Below are 27,143 nucleotides of genomic sequence, written 5' to 3'. Positions count from 1 at the left end.
ACACCCCTAACCCTCATCAGACCACACCCCCTAACCCTCATTAGACCACACCCCCTAACCATCATCAGACCACACCCCTAACCCTCATCAGACCACACCCCTAACCCTCATCAGACCACACCCCCTAACCCTCATTAGACCACACCCCCTAACCCTCATTAGACCACACCCCTAACCCTCATCAGACCACACCCCCTAACCCTCATTAGACCACACCCCCTAACCATCATCAGACCACACCCCTAACCCTCATCAGACCACACCCCCTAACCCTCATTAGACCACACCCCCTAACCCTCATTAGACCACACCCCCTAACCATCATCAGACCACACCCCTAACCCTCATTAGACCACACCCCCTGACCTCAGCCCTGTAACGGACTTAAAGGAGAAGGTACGTTGAGAAGACCCCAGAAGAGGGATCCCTCCTCCAGGGCGGGTGAAACCGTACCCTAAACCTCCGCCTGCTCTTCCCCAGGGTGCGGGGGCCCGGTCCGAGGGGCCCAGCGAGTCGGGCACCCCCCCACGGCCGCTGGGCACGGTGCGGACCCAGAGCCAGCCCCGGAGAATGGTAAACACATCATCGTCTACCGCCCCCCCCGACCCCGAGCTGGCCGCCCAGCAACGCTGCGTGGTCTCCTAGACCCCCCCCCCCTGTAGCCCACGCAGACCGCTCTAGAACCTTCCAGACCTCTCACGCTCCCTCCTAGAGCTCATCCTCAGAGCTTTTCACACCTCGACCTCTAGAACTCTTCTAGAGCTCTCCTAGAGCGCCTCGTAGAACAAGTTGTAGAACTCTGCTGGCTCCTTGGTTTTGCCTCTCGCTCTCTCCCTCTCTCCCTCTCTCCCTCTCTGCCTCTCTCCCTCCTCTCTCTTCCGTCAGTGCTCTTACACGGCAAGAGGACTCCCAGGTCTTTTTTTTGTGCAAGCTCCTAAAGCCAGCTCCTATGTTTACATGAGATTATTTTATTTGTATTAATATAGATTCATTTATTTCACTTGGACTTGAGTTCCTTTGAATCCGACGGCAACACAAGCCTGAATATCTTTTGTTTTGCCTACTTGAAGAGCTACTGGTTAAAGCGACAGTACGCTATATACACCAAAGAGAAAAATAGAGAGAGACTAGAGATGAATGACACATGTGTATTTAGCATGAACATGTTTATAAGTTTATGTCATTGATTTGCATGGACTTTAACTCTACTGGTGTACTGTGTTTCACAATAATTATAATAAAAACAATTTATATCGACACCAATTGTACTAATAGTCACATTTGTGAACCCTGTCTTATGAAGTATGATGCGAGTTTGATGGAGAATGCTGTTTTTCAGACAAATATCTAAACTATTTGCAAATGCTGTGATAATCTGTTAAAGATGTCCCCTAATCAACTTCAAATATGCATCCAATTTTTGTAAGACGAAGATCTTAATTTTATTAATGAACACTTTCACTGATCTGATTAATTGGTTTACTACGCTCTTTTTGGTTAATCTATAAACACAGGCAAGCAGGAACCATTAGGAACAGGAATCAGAAAAATCACAGTCTATATTTTACAGCACAAATCCTTCCTTTCTGCTTAAACGAAGCGGACAATAGCAGGTATCTGTGCCCCGGCGAAAACCTTGCATCTTCTCTGTGTCTCCTGAGGACACAGATGTCCCCGGAACCCAACATTTTGATAAAGTAATAAAAGTGTTTTGATTTGCAACTGCAGTCTAATCCACCCCAAATATCCGGAAATTAAGCTCAAAATTTAATGTTCTTAGCATGAAATGTGTGGCAAGGTCTTCGGCCAGGGGACAGATGCGTGCTGGTTAGTTTCATTAACGTGCATGACCTGAACTGTTCAGCGGCCGTCTGGGTTTAATAAAACAATTTGACTTTGATTTGATTTTACTTCCTGCTACTGCTGCTTTCTGTACTGCCCGGTACTCCTACGCATTACTAGTACACATTACCAATACGCATTACTAGTACACATTACTAGTACACATTAGTACAGATTTCTAGTACAGATTACTAGTACACATAACTAGTACAGAATACTAGTACACATTACTAGTACACATTACTAGTACACAATGCTATTACACATTACTAGTACACATTACTAGTACACATTACTAGAACACATTACTAGTACTGTGCACATTACTAGTACACATTACTAGTACACAATAATAGTACACATTACTAGTACACATTACTAGTACTGTGCACATTACTAGTACACATTACTAGTACACAATGCTATTACACATTACTAGTACACATTACTAGAACACATTACTAGTAGTGTGCACATTACTAGTACACATTACTAGTGCACATTACTAGTACACATTACTAGTACAAATTACTTGTGCACATTACTAGTACACATTACTAGTACAGTGCCGTAGACAGCGAGCTGTTCCTAGACTTGTGTGTGTTTGATTTGCACCCCTCCCAGTGAGCGCCCTGACGTAATAAACCCTCCCAGTGACCCCTCCTCGTCTGTCTCTCTGTGTCAGGAGCGCTTGGTGGGACACGGGGGGCCCGAGGGACTGGAGACACACACACCTGCCGCACACACAGCACAGAAGCCGCACACACATGACACACACAAAACACAGACGCCACACACACCTGAAGGACACACAACACACACACCTGACAGACATACATCACACACACCAGACACACGTGACGGACACACAACACACACACCTGTCGGGCACACACCACACACACCTGACAGACACACAACACACACAGCACACACACCTGGCCCAGAAACAATTGATGCACACATACCTGACACACACATTCCAGTCACACACTCTCATGACACACGCACACCCGACACACACACTACCGACACAGCCACACATGACACACACACTCCCGACCAACACATAGCCCATACACACACTACCGACGTACACACCCCTGAGACACACACGCCAGACACACACTCTCAGGACAGGGGCGCGCGCACAGAGGCGGAGTCAACGGCAACCGCTCCGGTCCGAGGTACGGACCGGGTCGCTTCCCAAGACCCCCCCCTGAAGGACAAGGGTGGCCTGCGTGCTGCCCTGGTGAGCGTACCGAGCAGGCTCTGGTCCCCCGATGTAGACCCCGGCCCAGCCCTCCTCTGGTCCAAACCCACACTGGTCCCTGTCCCCATACTCTGGTCAGGGCCGATCGACTCCCAGTCAAAACCGGTTCTGGGTTCGATCCCATGTGTCTACAGTCTACCTGTAGGCCTCCCAGAGCAAAATGCAAACCAACCCCTACCTGCTGCTCTATAAGTAGTAATATATAATAAGTATATAATATATAATAAGTAAGTCGCTTTGGATAAAAGCGTTTCCTAAATGACTAAGGAGTGATACACATACATAATAGATTTATATGAGTGAAAGGCCTCTATAGGTCGTGGTGGGGAGACCAAAACATCATTCTTTCAGCCAAGCATTTAAGGAGCCTAGCAGGTAGGGCACAGTAGTTCACTAGCGGACAGGTAAAGGTGAGTCCGTGCCCCGCCCACCTCTGACCTACAGGTGTGATGGCTTGGCCGATCTAGAGGGGTAGCGTTATTGTGTTGACCTAAGGTGTTCAACTCTTGGTGCACACACACTCACTAGGAGGCCAGAGAGACAGACAGACAGACAGACAGACAGACAGGTAAATGGACAGACAGGTATAGATAGGTACATGGACATACAGGTAGATAGACAGACCTACAGACAGGTATATGGACATACAGGTAGATGCAGACAGACAAACAGAGAGACAGTAAAGTAAATAATGAGGGACTCCAGTAGTAGGAGTCACATGACCTAGCTCCGCCCCTGCAACCTGAGGACTCTTAACTCTTTTCCTCTCTCTCCCTCCCCCTCTCCCTCTCTCTCTCTCACACTGAGTCGCTGCTGTACCAGGAAGTGGTTTGTATGACATGTGGGTGGAGCGAGGAATCAAAACAAAACAAATGGCCGACGTGGAGAACGAGACTGAGAGGAGGAAGGACAGAGAGAGAGAGGGAAGGAGAGAGGGGGAGGGAGAGAGAGAGGGAGGGAGAGAGAGAGAGAGAGAGAAAGAGAGAGAGAGAGAGAAATATTGGAGAAATAGGAGAGAGGACGCAGAAAGTAAACCACCGTGTTAACTCGAGGAATTTGAGAGTGTGAGTTTGTGTGTGTGTGTCTGCGTGTGTGAGTGTGCGTGTCTGTGTGTGGTTGTGTGGGCAGATCTTCATTAGTAGGTCAACAGGGCTGAGCGTAGACAACTGACTCCTCACAACTCCTCCGGGACTCAGGTGTGTGTGTGTGTGTGTGTGTGTGTGTGTGTGTGTGTGTGTGTGTGTGTGTGTCCCAGGGCCCCGTGGCAGGGTCCGGGCCGGGCCCCAGCAGCCCGGCGTGGATCCATACGGTGGGAGAGAGGACCAGACAGCTGGAGGACTGGCTCCACGGAGCCCAGCGCAGCCTGGGACCCCTGCACAGCGTCGCCGCGGAAACCCACACAGGCACCTCAATCGTCATGGAGACTAGCGTGAAGCAGCAGCTGCTCACCTGTCAGGTAAGCGGCAGGCACACGCTATGTATGCACACAAACACACACACACACACACACATGCTTCAAATGCAAACACACACACACCTGGGCAGGAAACATACCTGAGTAGGTAATATACCTGGACAGGTAACAAACCTGAGTAGGAACTATACCTGGCAGGTAACACACCTGAGTAGGTAGTATACCTGGACAGGTAACACACCTGAGTAGGAACTATACCCGGACAGGTAACACACCTGAGTAGGTAGTATACCTGGACAGGTAACACACCTGAGTCGGAACTATACCCGGACAGGTAACACACCTGAGTAGGTAGTATACCTGGACAGGTAACACACCTGAGTAGGAACTATGCCCGGACAGGTAACACACCTGAGTAGGTAGTATACCTGGACAGGTAACACACCTGAGTAGGAACTATGCCCGGACAGGTAACACACCTGAGTAGGTAGTATACCTGGACAGGTAACACACCTGAGTAGGAACTATGCCCGGACAGGTAACACACCTGAGTAGGTAGTATACCTGGACAGGTAACACACCTGAGTAGGAACTATGCCCGGACAGGTAACACACCTGAGTAGGTAGTATACCTGGACAGGTAACACACCTGAGTAGGAACTATGCCCGGACAGGTAACACACCTGAGTAGGTAGTATACCTGGACAGGTAACACACCTGAGTAGGAACTATACCTGGACAGGTAACACACCTGAGTAGGAACTATACCTGGACAGGTAACACACCTGAGTATGAACTATACCCGGACAGGTAACACATGTACGTGAGAGACTGAAGTGCAGTGATGGGCAGTGAAGTTGCACGCTTTTTAACAACTGCATTTCTAACAGGATATGACCAGGACACTTTCTGCATTGTTGAACCATTGGGCAGCCAGCCAATACATGGCAGTGCCAAAAATTGGGCAGCCACAAGTAGTCAGTGCCAACCAATGGGCAGCCAGCAGTCATCAGTGCCAACCAATGAGCAGCATGCAGTAGTCAATGCCAAACAAAAGGTTTCCTAGCCTGTGCTCTCAGGGCGGGGCCACTGACGTGTTGGCTGAAAGAGAAAGCATAAGGTTGACGGATGAGTTTGTGATCTTGATGATAACATTTAAGGTGTTCTTATCACATGCTTTCCAGCTCTCAGGTTTCAGACTGTTTGACTACATTTACATTTACATTTAGGGCATTTAGCAGACGCTTTTATCCAAAGCGACTTACAATAAGTGCATTTGTTACAATAAGTACATTTGTCATAAGAAGTGAAACAATATATCGCTGTCGGTACAGTAAAGACGTTCATAGAATCAAGTGCAAGTATTACAATCGCTAGGCTAACCCATTCCCCGTGTAAAGCAGCGATAGCAGCTACCGTAGATGCTACACAATTAAGTACCTTGAATGACTAGCTGCAAGTAACGAACGATTGAATAACGAATCATGCCATCACACCCAGGCTGTCTGCTTCTATTCTGCAAAGCAGTGATGTTCCTTTGAGCACATATTGATTTTCGAGGCGTGCCTTTCACATTTCACAGGAGGAGCTTGTAGTTCCAGGCGGTCTCTCTCAGCTGTCATTAAGGACATGAGACCATTCACTTTTCTTTCAAATAGCTATTGTTTTAATAAGAAATATATGAGTAAAAAGCTTTCTTTCATAAACCTAGGTAGGCCGAGCATAGGCTACTTGGCTGCTAGAATTAGCAAAATTGTTAATTGTTAATCTCATCAAAAGTAAAAAGGGGGTTTCCATATTTTCTGTCTGGTATTAGTCAGGCTTTCTTAAGACAGCGTCATTCATACGGCTGACCTGGAAACCTGATTCCAGGACCCATTAAAGTTTTAGGACACAGTCGAGCTCCTGTAGCACACAAGAGATGAATGAGTTTACTCTCTGCCGAGAGAAAAAAAACAAAGGAAATAAAGAAACCAGAAGATAACGAAAACGTATTGCCTCTGATCGCATCTGACCTAACGTTCAACTGTAACCTGGCCCGCTGACTTTGTAAAATGGCAGCTGCCTTCCCAGTGACCTCATTCTGCTCACCCTTCAGGTGTAATAGTAGTTCTCAGAAAAATGGCCTCTCAAGTTTTAGGAGGGTTTATAAAGGGGTAGTTCCCTGAATACAGACATATGAATAATCATACTACTATTCACTTTTCAGTCATTTGTTATTCAATCTAATTTAATCCAAAGCATTTTAAAATAAATTCAGATCCATCTCGGTATGGAGCAGGTAGAGGTTTGGGGCATTTTGCTCTAGGATGCCTACAAAATATATTTTCCCTAAAAAGAGAGGTGTGTTCGTAAAATAAAGTTGTGTTTCGGGTGGTACAGGTGTGTTTCTGAAGGATCAGGTGTGTTCCTAACTGTGTTTCTGACCGTACAGGTGTGTTTCTGACAGTACAGGTGTGTTTCTGACAGTACAGGTCTGTTTCTGACCGTACAGGTGTGTTTCTGACAGTACAGGTGTGTTTCTGACCGTACAGGTGTGTTTCGGTCCGTACAGGTGTGTTTCTGACAGTACAGGTGTGTTTCTGACAGTACAGGTGTGTTTCTGACCTGTGTTTGCTTAACAGGAGATGTTGCAGGAGATAGAACGGAAGGTGACCAGTATGTCGGATCCTAGCTCAGGACCCCAGAATCTGAACCTGAAACAGGACCAGGGAGTCCGGGAGGGTCTGGTCTGTGCAGGTTCTGACCAGGAGTCAGCCGAGCTGCTGGCCTCAAAACTGGAGCTTCTCAAGACCAACCTGGTTTCCTTCCAGCACCTCCTGGAGGAGCGGCAGGAGGAGAGGATTACCCCTACTCTCCAGCCCAAAGACCCGGTAAACTACTCTCCTAACCATATAGTGCACTATAGTCTCTATTAGTCGCATTGCTAAAGTAAACTACGATAGCATAGTCTGTATGAGACCCGGTAATACACTAATAACTATATAATGTACTATAGCAGAGCCTATATTACACTATATGGTATGGTTAGTTGTGTAGTATGATAGTATAGTCTATATACTATTATACTACTGTTGCATTAGAAATGCTGTGTGTCACACTTCAAATTCCACTCCATTGGTTCCTATGTTCCAGGGTGCTTCTAGTGAACCCTCAGCTAGACGAGAAGATATGCAACCACGTTGTGTTCATGTTTGTCAAAATAGGTTTTTAGTTTTGTCGAAATAGGTACTTTACTCTGTTCTATATGGTTGTTCTTCTGACTAAATGTGGCTCGCTATAGGTCCTGATGCCCTCATCACTTAAGAATACACTTTTCCTCCACCTTTTCCCAGGGAGGGCGTGGGGTGGCCAGGTTGCAGCGCAGCGCCAGCGTTCAGGAGATGTTCTCCTCTCCGGAGAACAAGCTGCTGCGTCAGAGCAGCATTCAGCAGCAGAAGGTACGCTTCTGACAGGGGAAACATGGCTTTTGTTTCAGGTAAATAACGCAATACCTGGCAAGCCGTCCATCTCGGGTTTTATCAACGAGCACCTCCTTGATCCGGAGGGGAATTGATTGGTTTGGGTATTTTTCGACTTGTGTTTTGTTCTGTTTTACAAGGAATGTTCTGTACTTCTAAAATAGACTTGCATCTTCTGCATCTTTTTAAAATGAATTATTTGACTTCCCCATCATTTGAATAGAAGGTGAAGCGACACGCTTGATGCACATTTACCACAAACAGGATGTGGGTTGGATGTTCGGATGAAAGCATAGACACTCGGCAGCTGGCCTCCATTTAACATCCGAATAAAACAGCTGAGGAGCTTCCTGCGTTACACCGATCAATGCTGAACCGTGTCCCTACCGAAGTTCAGCGCATAGAGAGTTCACTTAGAGTTCACATAGACTCCAGATATAGGTCACAGAGAGTTCACAAAGAGTTCACATAGAGTTCACAGAGTCCAGATAGAGTCCAGAAAGAGTTCACATAGAGCTCACATAGAGTTCACATAGAGTCCAGATGAAGTTCACATAGAGATCCCACACAGTTGAGATGGAGTTCACATAGAGGTCAAGGAGAGTTCACAATGAGTTCATATAGGGTTCAAATACAGACCAGATAGAGTTCACATATAATTCACACAGAGTTCACATAGAGTTCAAATACAGTCCACAAAGAGTTCAAATAGAGTGGACAGAGTCCAGAAAGAGTTCACATAGAGTTCACATTCAGTAAAGAAAGAGTTCAAATAGAGTGCATAGAGTCCAGAAAGAGTTCACATAGAGTTCACATTCAGTCCAGAAAGAGTTCAAATAGAGTGCACAGAGTTCAGAAAGAGTTCACATAGAGTTCACACACAGACCAGATGGAGTTCACATAGAGTTCACATAGAGGAATTCAGGGACTGCGTGAGTGTGTTGATGGATGTGTTTCTGGGGGGGGGGTTCCTCAAGGAGCTGGAACAGGAGCTGAGTGAGCAGAGGGGGCTGGCCCGGGCCATCGCTAGGCAACACAGCAGAGGACGCCTCCACAGCCAGGACCAAGAGGAACCCAGCTTGCCGTTGCCACGGTAACGGGGGATGCTGCTCTTGTGTGATGTTAATGGACAATATTGGTCCGGGTGCTCGGGTGACATTCGTTACAACTATAATTTGTCAACACTAGCAACATAGCACTTCGGTCTTTGTGATGAGACATTTTGTGACATACTTGGATTACGATGCACTATTATGTTATGTTGTCCACAAACTACATACTGACGGACGCACATTGATCCCCTTGTATTGGGAGCAGTTGAGGAGAGTGGGGTGGAGCTCCACATACAACATTAGACACTAATGGAAAGATTAGACTTTACCCAAAGATCAGCTTTACAATCAACATTTGGTTCGTTGTATGTCCTCTGTCGCTCAACCCGTGCGTTCCTCCATTCTTAGCGTGTGACTACATGGCTTAGGGCTCAGGACGGGAGACAGGATGGGAGGAAGGGAAAGGGAGAGAAGGGAAGGAGAAAACGAGAGAGAGGAAGGAATGAAGAAGGATAGAGAGAGAAAGAAAGAAAGTGAGAAAGAACAAAAGGCGATCAAAAGAATGGATGAAGTGTGCCTGAACTTGCCGTGTGCGTCCTACCTCCTGCAGGAGAACCTCCGTCCTGTCTGCCGTAGTCGGGGTGAAGGAGGAGGAGGTGGAGGAGGAGTTGGGGAGGAGGAGCTGGGACCTCCTCCAGACTCAACTCCTGGCACTGGTGGAGGAGGTGTTCCGACGCCCTGAGGAGGTACATAGCCTCCTCATTATCTCCTACATGTCCTGTTCTCCTCTCTCTGCTCCCTCTGTTCATCACCTCCTGGTTCATCACCCCCTCAGGAGCACTCTCTCTCCCTCTCTTTCTCTCTCTCTCTCTCTCTCTCTCTCTCTCTCTCTCTCTCTTTCTCTCTCTCTCTCTCTTTATCTCACTCTCTCCCTCTCTCTCTCTCTCTCTCTCTCTCTCTCTCTTTATATCTCTCTCTCTCTTTCTCTCCCTTTCTCTCTCTCTCCCTCTCTCTCTCTCTCCTCTCTCTCTCTCTCTCTCTCTCTCTCTCTCTCTCTCTCTGTCTCTCTCACTCTTTCTCTCTCTTTACTATGGACCTTCTGTCTCTAACTATCTGTCTGTCCATCTGTCTCTCTCTGACGGTCCTTCTCCTCCTGTCCCCCAGGGGCCAGACTCCTCCCTCAGGCTGGGTGCAGGAGGCGGTGTGAGGGCCCCCCAGGTGCTAAAGGACCTCCAGGACCTCTCAGCCCGTCTGCGAGCCCTGGGCGCCTCCGCTGCTGTGAGACAGGTAGTCAGACAGACAGGTAGTCAGACAGACAGGTAGTCAGAAAGACAGGTAGTCCGACAGACAGGTAGTCAGGAATAGTAGTCAGACAGACAGGTATTCAGACAGACAGGTAGTCATGAGTAGTAGTCAGACAGACAGGTAGTCAGACACACGGGTAGTCAGCCAGACAGGCAGTAAGTCAGACTGGTAGTCAAACAGACAGGTAGTAAGACAGATAAGTAGTGAGACAGACATATGAAGAATTAATCATCAAACTTATTTTATATAATCTTTCTCTTGGCAGGTTGCACCCAAAGGGCTTTATAAATAAAGTAAATAAAAAATGCTTAACAAGGGAAACAACAAAACAACAAAACAAAAGCAAAGATATTAAACATTGTAAAAGCCAAAAACGAAATCTAAGAATAACAGAAACCTTTGAGACGTATATAACATTACCAACTCACTTGATTTAAAATCCTTATTTCGACTGGTGTGGTGTAATACCAGGGAGGTCCTGCAGGCGGCGCCAACCAGCAGCTGGTGGAGGGTGCGTGTGATGCGCTGTACGGGGCGTCCCTGTCGCTGTCCAGCGTCAACACCCTGCTGAGGTCACCGCCGGTGATGACACGTACAGAGGGGGCGGAGCTACAGCTGGTGCAGCTACAGGTGACCCGCCTCTTCTAGCTCTGGGCCCTTTAGTTCACTTCATCCATTACAATTCATTAGTCACTTTAGTTACTAATATTCTAAACCTGCTTATTTCACAAATGTAGCAGAGGCCATTCATTCGTTAGCCACATTTAGCTTCTTTATCTTTATCTTTATAAATATGTTTGATAGATCTCTTGGGATAAGGTTGATGGCTAAAGTGTCTCTATTGGAATTCATCCTCTCCAATGTGGTCAACCTAATGAGCTGCCCTAATTGGCGATTGTTAATTAGCCTGACTAATTAGCACAACACATAGGATACATGACAAATGAGTGAGAGGACCAGGCGGGACTTCAACTCACTGACCTGGACCTCTCCCTCCCCCAGGACCTGTCAGCTGAGCTGGGCTCTCTGAGCGGGGAGCTGGCCTCTCTGGGGTCAGAGCTCACGGGGGTCCTGGGCTCAGGGTCCGGACAGCGGTGCCTGGACCTCCTGATCAGAGTCCTGCCCGCGGTCCAGACCGGACTCAGAGACCGACGGAACCATCTGGAAGTCCTCCAGCAGAAGAGCTCACAGCTTCAGGTTCACCTCACCACTACGAACTCTCGCTCTCTCGCTCTCTCTTTCTCGCTTTTTTTCTTTCTTTCTTTCTTTCTTTCTTTCTTTCTTTCTTTCTTTCTTTCTTTCTTTCTTTCTTTCTTTCTTTCTTTCCTTCTCTCTTTTTTCTTCTTACTTTCTTTCTTTCTTTCTTTCTTTCTTTCTTTCTTTCTTTCTTTCTTTCTTTCTTTCTTTCTTTCTTTCTTTTTTTAAATAATCAATTGTATCAATCCTATTAATCTTATTAATTAAAATGATGTGAATCATACTTTTTATCCTGTTTAACTTTTAACAATTTATACCATTTTAATTTTGGCTTGAATGAGTTGTTTTCATGAAAGAACTAACTGACCCTCTTCAACCTATCAGAGGAGACTGAAAGAGTTGCAGGCAGAACTTGATTCTAACTGGTCGGCCGTGCACCAATTAACCACCGATCCTATCGAGGGAAAGGAGCTAACCCGACGCCTCCAGGTACTCACCATCTCTGTGTTCCCACACTGCTGTAATTAACCATCAATTAACAATAATGGTGCTAATAAAGAGGTTTTAATGTTTAAGCATCTGTGTGTGTGTGTGTGTGTGTATGTGTGGGTGTGTGTGTGTGTGTGTGTGTGTGTGTGTGTGTGTGTGTGTGTGTGTGTGCGTGTGTGTGTGCGTGTGTGTGTGTGTGTGTGTGTGTGCGTGTGTGTGCGTGTGTGTGTGTGTGTGTGTTTGTGTGTGTGTGTGTGTGTGTCTACAGGATCAAGCCTGTGAGGTTGACCTTCTCCTGGAGGAAGTAAACTCATCGTCGCTTCCTGTCTGTCTGTCCCAGCAGGCCTCTGCGCTCCAGGTAGCCCAGAGAACGACCACACGGTCACCCCAACAGAACCAGATCAGAACCAGATCAGAACCAGATCAGAACCAGATCAGAGCTAGATCAGAGCTAGATCAGAGCTAGATCGGAACCAGATCAGGACCAGATCAGAACCAGATCAGAACCAGATCAGAGCCAGATCAGAGCCAGATCGGAACCAGATCGGAACCAGATCGGAACCAGATCGGAACCAGATCGGAGCCAGATCGGAACCAGATCTCACTGTTTTATGTGTATAACATCTTACATGATATGTCAGACAGGAATGTAGAAAACACTGGAAGCCTGAGAACCGGAACACAGGCACAACCTCCTTGTTTTAGGGTCAAGGTTAGGACGTGAAACACACAGGAGGTCTGTCACTTTCTCCCCAGCACAATCTTTTGTTTATTTAGGCCACTTACTTTATGAATGTATTAATATAAGTACTTATGTGGTATCTATCGCAAATTGGTATATGTACTTTTTTTTATCAAGATTACTTCTTATATATATGCATATATATATCGTACTTAAATTTAAAATAGTGTTGTTATTAACAATTATCTATAAATCAATCAATATTCTATCATTTATTGAACTGATGCCACTTTAATTGCATGCTGGTTAGCGTTTCGCCATTAGCGATCTTTATTGGGTTAGCTTAATCCCCCCTCCTGTTCCCAGGGTGCGCTGGATGTGGCCCAGGCAGGGGTGAGCTCCAGAAGGGAGGAGCTACAGGTGGGAGCCGATCTCCAGCGGCACTACGAGAGACTGGTGCTGGGTCTGGAGGAGCTGGTGACACTGGGGTCCCAACGCCTCTCTCTGCTGCCAAGCGCGGAGCTCCACACCAGGGACAGACTGGAGGGCCTGCTGAGCTCCCATACGGTGGGTGGAGTGGTTCCCAATCTCTGGGTCGGGGCCCCGCTTGGGGTTACCTGATTTGCATATGGAGTCGCCCAGGGGAGATTGAAGGACTTATCAGCGATAGATATCATGAAATCTAAAAGGTCTGAAAGGCCCAGTGAGGTATGATGTATAAATGGGCTCCAGCTGACTAGTTGGTGCAGTCCACAGTGTAGGCTGGTAGGCTGATCCATCCCTACATCTGAGTGGACACGTCCACTTGTGATGTCACTAATGGGTCGATTTTGAAATAGCTTGAAGACAGTGAGCTAGGGATAAAATAGTAGTCCCTTTGAATATTGGAGCTTGTGTTCTCTCTGTCGCTCGCAGAAGTTCTTCCAATCCCTGGACGGACACGTGGGAAGCCTGCAGTACCTGTCTGGGCGGGTCCAGGACGGCGCCCCCGGCAGGCGGGCTGAGGAAGTGCAGGCGCTGCAGGATAAAGTCTCTCAGCTGAGGCTACAAGCCTTGGAGCACGGCTGCAAGATGGAGGACACCTTACAGGTAACTGTCACTGAAACTACGGCTGTAGTTCATGGCTGTAGCACCTTTTGTGCATACAACCATTTCTTTAAAGAGGTGCTAGTGTTTTGCGATCTGTTAAACTGTGTCGCTGTGATTGGTCAATTCTTGTGTCCTCAGATGTGGGCCCAGTGGGAGCAGGACAGCTCCTGGTTGGACAGCCTCTTATCAGACACAGAGACTTCAGCTCCCAAGATACACCTGGCTCAGGACTCTGAGGAAGAGCTACCTAACAGAATAAATTTGTACCAGGTCATTTATCTTCATACTCGCATTCCTGCATCAACTTCATTTAAAATTGAACTTTATTCATACAGCGCATTTCATGCACAACAGCAATTCAAAGTGCATAACAAAGGGAACAATTCAACCAGAACAATTAATTACTTTAATATACCACTAAGAAATCGGATTCACAGAGAATCAAACAACAAAAACGACACGTTAAGGGACTGGAAGACAGTGTTTATCTTTATGTCTACCTGTGGGTGTCTGTATGTGTATTTTTGTGTGCGCTATTAAAGAAGGTGTGTTGTGGCTCTGCGCAGAAACTGAGTGGAGCGCTGGGGGACAGCAGGCCGAGGCTGGGGCAGCTGTTGGAGGCGGGGCTTTGGCTGCAGGGGGCGGGCTGTAGGGAGGTGGGCGTGGCCACCAAGAAGCTAGAGGCTCGCTGGAACCGCCTTCATAAGAGGCTGGACCACGACAAGAAGCTCACCGAACGCAACAGGAAGCTGCTCAACAGGTGGGGGAAGGCATGGAAATACTAGATAATAAATGTTCACTTAGGGAATGCAAGTTTATTTACAGAACAAGGTTCAAACAAACAGGCCATTCATATTGTTTTACAAAGCAGCAACGACATTTTAAAGATATTTGAAGGACAATCAATAACAAACAATGCATGACAATTATTTAAAAGAAAACTTTAAATAAAAATATAAGTATATTAAGATAAATCAGCATGATCCTCTTTTGAGGAAATGTCCTCAGTAAATGATGTCAACTGTGTGATACCAGGTTCACCCTCCAATCGGCTTCGCTGATTGAATGGATGGGCGGTACCAGGGAGCTGATTGACAGGTGGAGACACTCCATTGACCCTGCCAATCAGGATCAGCCAAGTCTTCGGCAGAGCTGGGATGACATCATGCTTCAGTTCATGGTACGAAACAATGATGACAAAGAAGCAAAAATGTATGTAGACTATGATGACCTTACCAGGAGGCCTATGACAGCAAGCTCATGCTAACTGTCTAATGCCAGTGTTGGCCAACAAATTACAATTAATATTATGACTGATGATAGCTGAGCAGGACGCCAGCCGCCTAATTTTAACTGGCTAATGCTAACGTGCTAACATAGCCAACAAGAAATCATTTATACCATGACTGAAGATAGCTGAGCAGGATAAGGACGCCAGTCGCCTAATGCTAAAAGTCTAATGCTAACAGGCTAATGCTAGCTGGCTAATGCTAACTGGCTAATGTTAAATGGCTAATGCTAACAGACTAATGCTAACAGGCTAATGCTAACTGGCTAATGCTAACAGGCTAATGCTAACAGGCTAATGCTAACAGGCTAATGCTAACAGTCTAATGCTAGCAGAATAATGCTAACAGGCTAATGCTAACTGGCTAATGTTAACTGGCTCATGCTAACAGGCTACTGCCCACACTGCAGGAGTTCTCCAAGGAGCTGGCGGGCCGGTCTGAGCTGAGGGCGTCAGTGGTGAGTGCCGGGACCCTGTTGTCAACCGCCCACCAGGGAGAGAGCGAGTGGGCGAGAGACACAGAGAGAGACCAGGAGGGGGACGAGCTGCCCCCTGCAGCCCAGCCTGCTGGTCCTGAGTCTGGGTACGTCTCCAGCCGGCTGAGGCAGGTAGATCTGGCCTGGAACCACCTGCAGACAGAGGTTCATGAGATCCAACACAAGCTACATCAGGTGAGGAAGCTTGTACCAAATACCTTCCAACTTATACTGTTTAAAATACAATTTTGTAACATCATTTCTCCTCTCTCTCTCCTCTCCTCCCCTCCCCTCCTCTCCTTTCTCCTCTGCTCCTCTCTCCTCTCCTCCCCTCCCCTCCTCTCCTCTCCTCTCCTCTATCCTCTGCTCTCTCCTCTCCTCTCCTCTCCTCTACTCCCCTCCTTCCCTCTCCTCCTCTTATTCCCTTTCCTCCTTTCTTCCTTCTTTCTCCTATCCTCTCCTTTCCTCCCCCCCTCGCCTCTCCTCTCCTCTCTCCTCTCCTCCCTCCACTCCTCTCCTCTCTCTCCTCCCCTGCTCTTTCCTCCCCCCCTCACCTCTGCTCTCCTCTCTCCTCTCCTCCCTCCACTCCTCTCCTCTCTCTCCTCCCCTGCTCTTTCCTCTCTCTCCTCTCTCCTCTCCTCTCTCCCCTCCTCTCCTCTCCTCTGCTCCTCAGCGGTGGTTGGAGTGTCTAGGCCACCAGGGGGCGATGGAGGATCTAGAGGTGTGGATCAGCAGGACTGAAGCCCAGCTGGAGAACCAGGGAGATGACCTCGACCAGTGCCTGCGTTTCTACAAGGTAACTCCTCCAGACCAGAACCAGAACAGACCCGTTGGGCTTGACAACGTACACATCGTACCTCACTCTGTGAGCCAGAGAGACAAACGATGATGCAATTTGATTTCGAATTTGAAATGGATTAGTGGGTAGGCAACTGACCCAACACTGGTCTAGTGTCGATTAGTGGGTAGGTATCGCCAGCATGCCAACGGACCCAACACTAGTCTACTGTTGATTAGTGGGTAGGCATCAGTAGTCTGCTAACTGACTCAACACTCATAGTTTACTGTGGGGAACAGATGCAACTTGTAGTCTAAAGGATTTGCGTCCTAGAAATGGGGTCACATGCCTAAATGGTTGGGCAGTTGGGAACCATGTTTCAGGTCTTAGCTCTTCCACCTGAATCAATATATGCACACGATCTATAAGTAATTTCAATTAATTGTAAATCATGACCTTTGTGTCTCAGGAGCGCCAGAGAGAGATGTGTTTCCACCAGGCTACTCTTGACTTCACCCACCAGCCTGTGGTCCAGGGCTGCAGTACTCTGGAAGGCCAGCGGGGGCGCTGTGGGGACGGAGAGCTGGCAGAGCAGCAGGGACTTCTCCACCACCGCTGGCTCAGTCTGCAGTGGAACCTCCACCAGCAGGTCAGAACACTCCCTGAAGGAACTCCTGTTTCACTCTTTAAGAAGGAAATAACAGTCTGTCTGCTTCTCTACCTGTCTGTCTGTCTGTCTGTCTGTCTGTCTGTCTGTCTGTCTGTCTGTCTGTCTGTCTGTCTGTCTGTCTGTCTGTCTGTCTGTCTGTCTGTCTGTCTGTCTGTCTGTCTGTCTGTCTGTCTGTCTGTCTGTCTGTCTGTCTGTCTGTCCGTCTGTCTGTCTGTCTGTCTGTCTGTCTGTCTGTCTTCCTGCCTGACTCTCTGTCTGGCTCTGTATGTCTTCCTGACCTTCTGTTTTTCCGTCTTCCTGTCTGTCTGTCCGGCTTCCTATCGGTCTGTCTGTCTGTCTGTCTGTCTGTCTGTCTGTCTGTCTGTCTGTCTGTCTGTCTGTCTGTCTGTCTGTCTGTCTGTTTCTCTCTCTGTCTGGCTCTGTCTGGCTTCCTGACCTTCTGTCTGTCTGTCTGTCTGTCTGTCTGTCTGTGTGGTTCAGGTCCAGGACGTGACTGGGGGGTTGAGATCCAAATCCCAGCGACAGGAGAGACTGAACCAGATCACTTCCTGGATCAATGACCAGAAGAGCTGGCTAGACTCCGCCCTCTCTCCCAACAGCCAATCAGAAGTGGAGAAAAGCCTTCGCACCTGTGAGGTAGGCCAGATGTTCCCCCTCCCTGCTCATTAATGACCTGTGCCTAAAGATACACTCTAAGTCTCTAGTGACTTAATCATAAATAAAAACCAATCTTACTTCTCTCAGGGGGGATGTTCATCGAAAACAGAACTACAAACTCCCCCTTTAGAAAGAAAAAGTCCTTCTCAAACCCAACACTAAAGTCCAAAAAACCGGGAGGGCTTTTACTCTGAAAACCTGTAGTTCCCCGAGCCGTGATGACAGCCGTGCGTTCTAACCCCCCTGCCTGTGTTCCCTGGAACAGGAGCTGGAGGAGAAGGTCCAGCAGACGTCCTCCGACCTCCAGGCCCTGAGCGCCGGAGCCCGGGGCCAGCGGTACTCCCCCGCGGTGGAGCGAGCCATGGGGTGCTGCTCCGCCCTCTCCCAGCAGGTAGTGGCCCTGATCACGAGGCCGGGAGCTCCGCGGACGAGTGGCGGCTCGGTCGGACGGAAACCGTTTGCCGAGTTTGAGTTCTGAATGATTCTGTCAGCTCACCTCGAAGTTATGACTTCTTTTCACATTGTAAGATTGCTTAATCTCTCTGTCTCCCCTCCCCATCTGTATGTCTGTCTGTCTGTCTGTCTGTCTGTCTGTCTGTCTGTCTGTCTGTCTGTCTGTCTGTCTGTCTCTCTCTCTCTCTCTCTCTCTCTCTTCTTCACCCCTCTCTCTGTCTGTCTGTCTGTCTGTCTGTCTGTCTGTCTGTCTGTCTGTCTCTCTCTCTCTCTCTCTCCCCCCCCCCCCCCCTCCAGAGGGGGTCGGTGGTCCGGAGTCTGACCCAGGTCCGGCTGCTGTGGGCCCGCTTGGAGGCCACTCTCGGACTGGTTACCGCGGGGACCACCAGGACGGCCCAGACGCTGCGTTACTACGGCGACGTGCAGCCGTGCCTTGGAGCCCAGCGTGACGTCCAACAGGCCCTTCAGGTACAGGGCCGGTTACCGTGACAACCTGACTCTGAGGTTCAGCCACTCGGTGATGTCATCTAAAGAGTACACGGTTCAAATCAGGGACATCAGCCTCACGCTCTGTGTGTGTGTGGGTGTGTGTGTGTGTGTGGGTGTGTGTGTGTGTGTGTGTGTGTGTGTTGTGTGTGTGTGTGTGTGTGAGCAGTGTGTGAGAGATGAGGCAGAGGCAGCATCCAAACGGTGGGACGTCCTGGATGGAGACGTTTCTACCCTGCAGGGACAACTCAGTCCTGCTGCTGGAGACCTGCTCCGCCAACGAAGAGACGCCCAGAGAGACAGGTGGACACACACACACACACACACACACACACACACACACACACACACACACACACACACACACACACACACACATATTAGACTTAGACTTGTTTTATTGTCATTCAATAAGTGCACCAGTGCACATATTAAACGAAATTTCGTGACCTTGGCTCACGGTGGAGTGGAAACAGAATATACAGGGGGGGGGCGTGGATGGTTTATTTATTGGCCGTGGGCGTTCAACATATAACCAGAGAGACAGGTGGACACACACACACACACCCAGAGAGACAGGTGGACACACACACACACACCCAGAGAGACAGGTGGACACACACATACAGAGACAAACACGCACAAACGCACATATAAAACAGGTGGACACACACACACACCCGGAGAGACAGTTGGACACACACACACACACACACACACACACACACACACACACACACACACACACACACACACACACACACACACCGTGTGAAATAAAACATTTGGTGCAAAATCAAAAGAAGGATAATTAAATATTAACAATAGCAGGCCACTGACATGCTGTTTCCTGTTTCCTGTCAGGTGGGCTCAGGCGTGTCGTAACGTTGACCGGCGCCTCTGTAGAGGCGGGGCCTTGCTGGAGAAGTGGGAGGAGTATACTGGCCTGGCCACGCCCCTTCTTCTGAGGCTCCAAACCCTGCAGGGGGAGACGGCCGTCCTGATGACCCCCACAGACCCCACCCAGGACCAGACCCAGGACCCCACTCAGGACCCCCCCACGGACCCCAGCCGGGACCGGGTCAGGGCTCTGATCCAGAGGGCGGAGGTGAGGAGGATGAGGGTTCACCATCACAAGCCGTTTCAAAACCGAGCCACTAGTGACATCACAAGGGGGAGTGTCCAGCCGGCTGCATGCTGGATAGAACAGCCTGCCAGTTGGTTCAGCCCGTCATTCATCGGATGGACTCTTTCACTTGTGTCGTCACTAATGGGGAGATCTTGTAATGGCGGATGGACATCACACCTGGTCGTAAAACCGGGGCCTTTTAATTGAAATTGATTTAAAAAAAGTGAATATCGGTACATCTACTACTACTACTACTGCTACTATTAAGTCATTGGACAGTCACTTATCCAAAGCAACCCACAGTGAGTTAAATACAGGTCATCAAGGAGCAGGTAGGGTTAACCTAGGCCTTCAGACCGCGGGCGTTGGGGATCGAACCCAGAACCTTTCAGCTGGGAGTCGACCAGTTCTTATCCCCCTCCTCCCTCTCCAGTCCCTCCAGCATCGCGTGGCCATGTTGCAGAAAGACCTGGAGGAGGGGCTTAGGGCCTCCAAGAACCTGATTGGTGACCTGGATCCCATGACCACTGACCTCGTCCAATCAGAGTGCCGGTTGCTGGCCCGCGGTGTGCTGCAGCTCAGCCAATCGCTGGTCAGGAAGCTGACTCAACTGCAGGTGGGATTTGCATGAATGGCTGAATCAATGAATGTATGGATACATTAACAGCTGATTGGATAGATTCATTCATTAATCAATGAATTTTCTACAAAATGAAAAGTTTGTGTGTGTTTTATGTAACTTTGGAAACCTAGGAAGGAACACAAACGTGTGTGTGTGTGTGTGTGTGTGTGTGTGTGTGTGTGTGTGTGTGTGTGTGTGTGTGTGTGTGTGTAGGAGGAGCTGGATCAGCTCCAGGACTTTGACAGGATGTTGGGGTCTCTGGAGGAACATCTGGACCAATGGCAGAAGGTTGTGGGTGGAGCCCAGACCCAAGGCACGCCCCCCTCCCAGGTAACACCTGACCACACCCCCGGTCGATACTAGACGTCACGATACTAACAGTAGAGAAGAGGAGGAGTCTGTCTTGAGTGACAGCTCCTCTAACCCCTCCCCCCTCCTCCTCAGTGTGATCTGCTGGAGCCCAGCGGGTGGTCAGCTGACCTGGACGTCCTGAATGAGCACAGCCACTTCCTGCCACTGGGGGGCGCTGCCACGCACCGCCTGCAGAGACTAAACCACGCCTGGGCGGAGACTACCGCCAGGGCCCTGGAGACCTGCAGGTAGGATCTACAAATCCATCTCTAGAAACTCTGCACCTATGTCAACATCTGTGACCGCTACACCCGTATCGACATGCAGTCTACATAGCGTGTTTATGCGTGTGTTTGTGTGTGTGTGTGTGTGTGTGTGTGCTGTGTCTGCGCGTGTGCATGTGTGTGTGCATGTGTGCGTGCGTGTGTATGTGTCTGTGTCTGCGCACGTGTGTGCGTGTCCGCATGTGCGTGTGTGCATGTCTGCACGTGCATGCGTGCGTATGCATGTGTGTGCCTGCGTGTGTGTGTGTGCGTGTGTGTGTGTGCGAATGCTTGTGTGTTTGTGTGTGTGTGTTTGTCTGCATGCATGTGTGCACGTGCGTGTGTGCGTGCGTTCGTATGTATGTGTGTGTGTGTGTGCGTCTGCCTGCGTGTGTGCACGTGCGTGCGTATTCATGTGTATGTGTGTGTGTCTGCCTGTGTGTGTGTGTGTGTGTGTGTGTGTGTGTGTGTGTGTGTGTGTGTGTGTGTCTGCAGTGTGCTGCAGGCGGCAGCCCTCCAGCAGCAGTGCTTCGGGGGGCAGTGTGAGCTGTGGACGGCCTTCCTCCAGAGGATGGAGGAGGGCCTGGCCGTGGAGCTGCCTGGCTGCTACACTGGGCTGAGGGAGCAGCTCAGGACCCACCAGGTAACACACACAGGGACACACACAGGGACACACACCAGGTGACACACGCAGGGACACACACCAGGTAACACACACACAGGGACACACACCAGGTAACACACAGGGACACACACAGGGACACACACCAGGTGACACACGCAGGGACACACACAGGGACACACACACAGGGACACACACCAGGTAACACAGACACAGGGACACACACCAGGTAACACACACAGGGACACACACAGGGACACACACCAGGTAACACACACAGGGACACACACAGGGACACACACCAGGTAACACACACACAGGGACACACACCAGGTAACACACACACAGGGACACACACCAGGTAACACACACACAGGGACACACACCAGGTAACACACACAGGGACACACACAGGGACACACACCAGGTAACACACACACAGGGACACACACCAGGTAACACACACAGGGACACACACAGGGACACACACCAGGTAACACACACAGGGACACACACAGGGACACACACCAGGTAACACACACAGGGACACACACAGGGACACACACCAGGTAACACACACAGGGACACACACACGGACACACACACAGGGACACACACCAGGTAACACACAAACAGGGACACACACCAGGTAACACACACAGGGACACACACCAGGTAACACACACAGGGACACACACAGGGACACACCTAGGACACACACACAGGGACACACACCAGGTAACACACACAGGGACACACACCAGGTAACACACACAGGGACACACAGGGACACACACAGGGACACACACACAGGGACACACACCAGGTAACACACACAGGGACACACACAGGGACACACACACAGGGACACACACCAGGTAACACACACAGGGACACACACACAGGGACACACATAGGGACACACACCAGGTAACACACACAGGGACACACACACGGACACACACACAGGGACACACACCAGGTAACACACACACAGGGACACACACCAGGTAACACACACAGGGACACACACAGGGACACACACACAGGGACACACACCAGGTAACACACACAGGGACACACACACGGACACACACACAGGGACACACACCAGGTAACACACACACAGGGACACACACCAGGTAACACACACACAGGAACACACACCAGGTAACACACACAGGGACACACACAGGGACACACCTAGGACACACACACAGGGACACACACACGGACACACACAGGGACACACACCAGGTAACACACACAGGGACACACACACAGGGACACACACAGGGACACACACCAGGTAACATACACACGGACACACACCAGGTAACACACACACAGGGAAACACACAACCAAACACACATATGGATGCACACAAACACACACAGGCATACACACACGCGCGTGCGCATACACACACACATGCACACACCGACACACACACACACACAGACGGATACACACCACCACACATTCACACACTCACGGGTGTGTGCGTGTGTGCGTGTGTGTGTGTGTGTGTGTGTGTGTGTGTGTGTGTGTGTGTGTGTGTGTGTGTGTGTGTGTGTGTGTGTGTGTGTGTGTGTGTGTGTGTGCGTAGAGGTTCCAGGTGGAGTTCTCCATCGGGCACCAGACGCTCCACTCGGTGGTGTCTGAAGCTCTGCTGCTGCTGCAGAGAGGAGAGGTGGAGGACAGGTAGCTCACCTTCATCACCCCGCTCACCGCCATCCTCCTCTTCATCTCCACGTCTGCCTTTATCTTCATCTCCACTCCCTTCTCCTCCTCACCTTCATCTGTCTACTTATGTCCTCACCTTCATCAACCTCATCATCTTGCTCGTCCTTCCCTTCCTCATCCTCCCCTTTGTGTTCAACTTTATCTTCTGCTGTATTATATATTTGTAGTTCAGAATGATTTGAATAAAGGCCGTTCTTTAGTTTGGTTTTCAACCGTCTTTGGATTCTGGGACACAACACTAATGTGTGTGTGTGTTAGCCTGTGTGTGTGTGTGTGTGTGTGTGTGTGTGTGTGTGTGTGTGTGTGTGTGCGTGTGTGTGAGTGTGTTGTGCGACAGTACAGGTGGTGCCGTTGTGTTTGATTCCCTCCCTAACGACCGACTACACCCAGCAGCCAATCGCGTCGTGTCACGGTGGTGTTTGCCTGACTTCCTGTTCCCCCAGGAGTGACTTCCTGCTGCAGCTGTCCCAGCTGCGGGCGCAGTGGGCGGGGGCGGTGGGCCGGGCGTCCCAGCGCTGCTCCCTGGTGGAGGGGCTGGTGAAGCACCGCCATGCCTACACCCGCGGCCTCCGCAAGATCCAGCACTTCCTGTCTGAGAGCCGGGCCCTGCTGCCCCCGGCGGGGCCCCCCAGGGCCAGCCTGCTGCTGCTGCACCGGTCCTGGAGGGACCTGCAGGTAGGGGAGACACACACACACACACACACACACACACACACACACACACAGAGAGAGAGAGTGACCCACACACAGAGAGACACACACACACAAACACACACTCACACACAGACACACACACACACAGAGACACACACAGAGAGACACACACACAGACACACACACATAGAGAGAGAGAGACACACACACACACACACACACAGAGACACACACACACATAGAGAGAGAGACACACACATAGAGAGAGAGAAACACACACACACAGAAACACAGACAGACAGACAGACAGACAGACAGACACGTGGTTCCATAAGAAGATATATTTGGGGCCGTATTGTTGAAGAGGAAATGTTGGTGATTAAATCTCCTTTAAGATAAATACATCGACATTACTCCTCGCAATGAGATTAGGCAGCGCGTTTAGACTTCATTGTCAGTAGAGGATACTGAAGAGATAAGAGTGATTGGCTGTGCTATTAACCTGGAGCGACAACCTGCTGACAGACAGACAGACAGACAGACAGACAGACAGACAGACAGACAGACAGACAGACAGATAACCTCCCAGCAGTCAGATTGTCCCTCCTCGTGAAAGGGGACTGGAAACCTTCCCAACGCGGATTTACTACCAGCAGCTAGAACCTCTTCAGCAACCTTCACAACATCAACACACACACACACACAGCTGTACAACTCATCACCTGTATTACCTGCCAGGGGTTAGTCAGACTCCTTCTCTCTCTCTCTATCTCTCTCTCTCTCTCTCTCTCTCTCTCTCTCTCTCTCTCTCTCTCTCTCTCTCTCTCTCGCCCTGTGTGTTCTAACTGTGTGTGTATGTGTCTGTGTGTGTGTGTGTGTGTGTGTGTGTGCATTCTAACTGTGTGTGTGTGTGTGTGTGTGTGTGTGTCTCCTCCCCAGCGAGTGGATCTGCTGTCTCAGCGCTACCAGAGCAGCTACCTCCAGACGCTGGAGGTGGGCCGCCAGCTCTTCTCCATGGGGGACGAGGACACCCAGGCTGGGCTACAGGCCGAGCTGGGGCCCCTGCAGGAGGACTGGGACCGGCTCCACCAGCAGCTGGGCAAGAGGAGCGCCCTGACCCTGTCCATCATCCAGGTACGACCAGCACATCGGGGAGAAAGAGCCCCCCCCCCCTCCTGTGAGAGCATAGCCTAATGGGACACGCCCCTTTAAGGATGTGGACCTCTGCTTTAAAGTTCCCATTTCAGGCTTTTTTTAGGGTTTATAATTGCACTACTATTAGAATAGGGTTACATTCCTCTATGTTAGAAATACCCCTTATTATTCTCACACTGTTCATTTCTGCAAAACCCATTTCAGCGTCTTTCAAAAACTGTGTGTTTTGTATCATGGTCAGCCTGCCCTCTCTGTTGCGATTGGTCGACGCTCTGAGCGCGCATTGGCAAATTCTCAACCCCGGGAAGTTGTTAACACCGTGGGTAGCCGCTGCGCTTCTGCAGTCCGACGTCACACTGTTACGGAAGCTAATTTTGAGCGCAAACCAGCTGTTTCCCGCACTTATTGAAGGGCGTTCTCTGTGGGCGTTTCTGGCTCAGAGATAATCATTGAAAAACATGTGCTAACGTAAAACATGTATACATACGTCTTATAACATAAGGGAAAAGTCGAAAAAGTATGACCCCTTTCTCACCCCTTTGAGATGATACAAGATGAGATTTGTTCACCCTGTCAGGGTCATTCAGGTGTTACAGCAGCGGAATACACGCAGAGAAAAGAGCAAAAACAAGGCGGAAAAGAAATGACGAAGTCAAGACGTATACATGTATATGGCTGATGGGGGCTGGAGGGTAACAGGATATAGGGCAGAAGAGGTAGCAGGACTGACGTAGCATTGGCCGCAGCCAGGATTCCATGGTGGGGGGAGAGACGGCCGTAACCCATGGCGACAGACTCTGACGGACCCCCCCCCCCCCCCCAAGTATGATTTAACCTCTGGGCCGTGCCAACGCTTCATAATTATAACAATCACACACAATCATTCCTAGACTGGACGCCATGTTTCCTGGAAAGCCCCTCCCCCAGGCGTGAGGTGCTCGTGGTAATGACCCCCTGGGTGATGAGGGGTTGCAGTAGTAGTTAGGGGGTGGGTCCGATCCCCGAGGTCCAATGCCCACCTAATGACCTCCATCAGACCTCCATCTGTGAAAACACCTGGAAACCGGGACTATGTTTTGGAGTGGTGGGGATTTTTGACACCGGTTTGATTCGTTGATTGACAGTGATACGGTACTCCATGATGCCGTGCAGGAGATCTCTAGCTGTGTTCGAAATCGTTCCCTATCACGGATATAGTGCACTATATAGGGTGCTCGCAATTTTGTAGTGGTGTTCGAGTTCTCAGTGGTTAATTTCATGCACTATATAGTGCACTTAAAATACCCAAAATTTGAGTGTAAATGCGATGTTCCCTACATGTTACTCCCGTATACCACAATGCAATGCGGTCGTGTTTTTCCGGAGAAGAAGAAGCTGAATAACCGCGAAAACGAATACATTTAATGATGGAGTCTCCGGCTTTAGTTTAGAAATGTCAACAATTTATTTGGGATTTAACATAGAAAATGTAACATTCAAAATTAATTTAAAAAAAACCTTGATCAAGGAAATGTAACATTCAAAATCAATACAAGCTCTAGCTTTCCTCGTGAGTGCCCCGTTTGTTTACATGATGTGGGCGCATCTGTCTGCGTCACACAAATACCCGGCGCATTTACTGACGCAAATGAAGTTTAGAAATGCTCAGCGTAGGGTCCAAATTCTTGTTTGTTCGTTCCCTATATAGTGCACTATATCATGAACACTATATAGGGAATAGTGAATAGGGAACGATTTTGAACACAGCTTCTACCTGAGTGTGTGTGTGTGTGTGTGTGTGGTGATGGCCGGTTTAACCTGGGCACACTGATTACTCAATGCGCAACAGGTGTGCAGCCTCACCCAGCTCCAGAGTCCAATCAGACTCAGCCAGGTGAGGCTGCCTGAACCAGCCATCTCACACACCCACGTGTGTGTGTGCACGTGTGTGTGAGACGGCTGGTTCAAACAGTGCGACCTGGACCTCCCCCCCGCCCCCATCTGAGAGG

The 27,143-nt window shown here is 49.4% G+C and overlaps 1 protein-coding gene across 1 annotated transcript in view; it reads left to right on the top strand.

Moving 5' to 3' along the window:
- syne2b (spectrin repeat containing, nuclear envelope 2b) overlaps positions 1-27,143 on the top strand; it is a 137,672-nt gene that overhangs the window by 81,922 nt on the left and 28,607 nt on the right. The window contains 31 exon segments of the mRNA XM_079752350.1: positions 481-573; positions 4,371-4,571; positions 7,154-7,402; positions 7,865-7,969; positions 8,968-9,083; positions 9,653-9,788; positions 10,207-10,329; positions 10,819-10,977; positions 11,350-11,544; positions 11,929-12,033; positions 12,302-12,391; positions 13,082-13,282; positions 13,631-13,804; positions 13,943-14,074; positions 14,371-14,564; positions 14,840-14,984; positions 15,503-15,763; positions 16,242-16,364; positions 16,816-16,995; positions 17,497-17,652; positions 17,939-18,064; positions 18,424-18,594; positions 18,782-18,915; positions 19,477-19,720; positions 20,175-20,357; positions 20,577-20,693; positions 20,808-20,962; positions 21,473-21,620; positions 23,210-23,304; positions 23,790-24,021; positions 24,940-25,134. Of these exon segments, the coding sequence (XP_079608476.1) occupies positions 481-573; positions 4,371-4,571; positions 7,154-7,402; positions 7,865-7,969; positions 8,968-9,083; positions 9,653-9,788; positions 10,207-10,329; positions 10,819-10,977; positions 11,350-11,544; positions 11,929-12,033; positions 12,302-12,391; positions 13,082-13,282; positions 13,631-13,804; positions 13,943-14,074; positions 14,371-14,564; positions 14,840-14,984; positions 15,503-15,763; positions 16,242-16,364; positions 16,816-16,995; positions 17,497-17,652; positions 17,939-18,064; positions 18,424-18,594; positions 18,782-18,915; positions 19,477-19,720; positions 20,175-20,357; positions 20,577-20,693; positions 20,808-20,962; positions 21,473-21,620; positions 23,210-23,304; positions 23,790-24,021; positions 24,940-25,134 (4,938 nt within the window).

The sequence above is a fragment of the Pollachius pollachius genome, assembly GCF_949987615.1.
Source record: "Pollachius pollachius genome assembly, chromosome: 15".
NCBI classification, from domain to species: Eukaryota; Metazoa; Chordata; class Actinopteri; order Gadiformes; family Gadidae; genus Pollachius; species Pollachius pollachius.
This window is presented reverse-complemented; position numbering and strand designations above follow the sequence as displayed.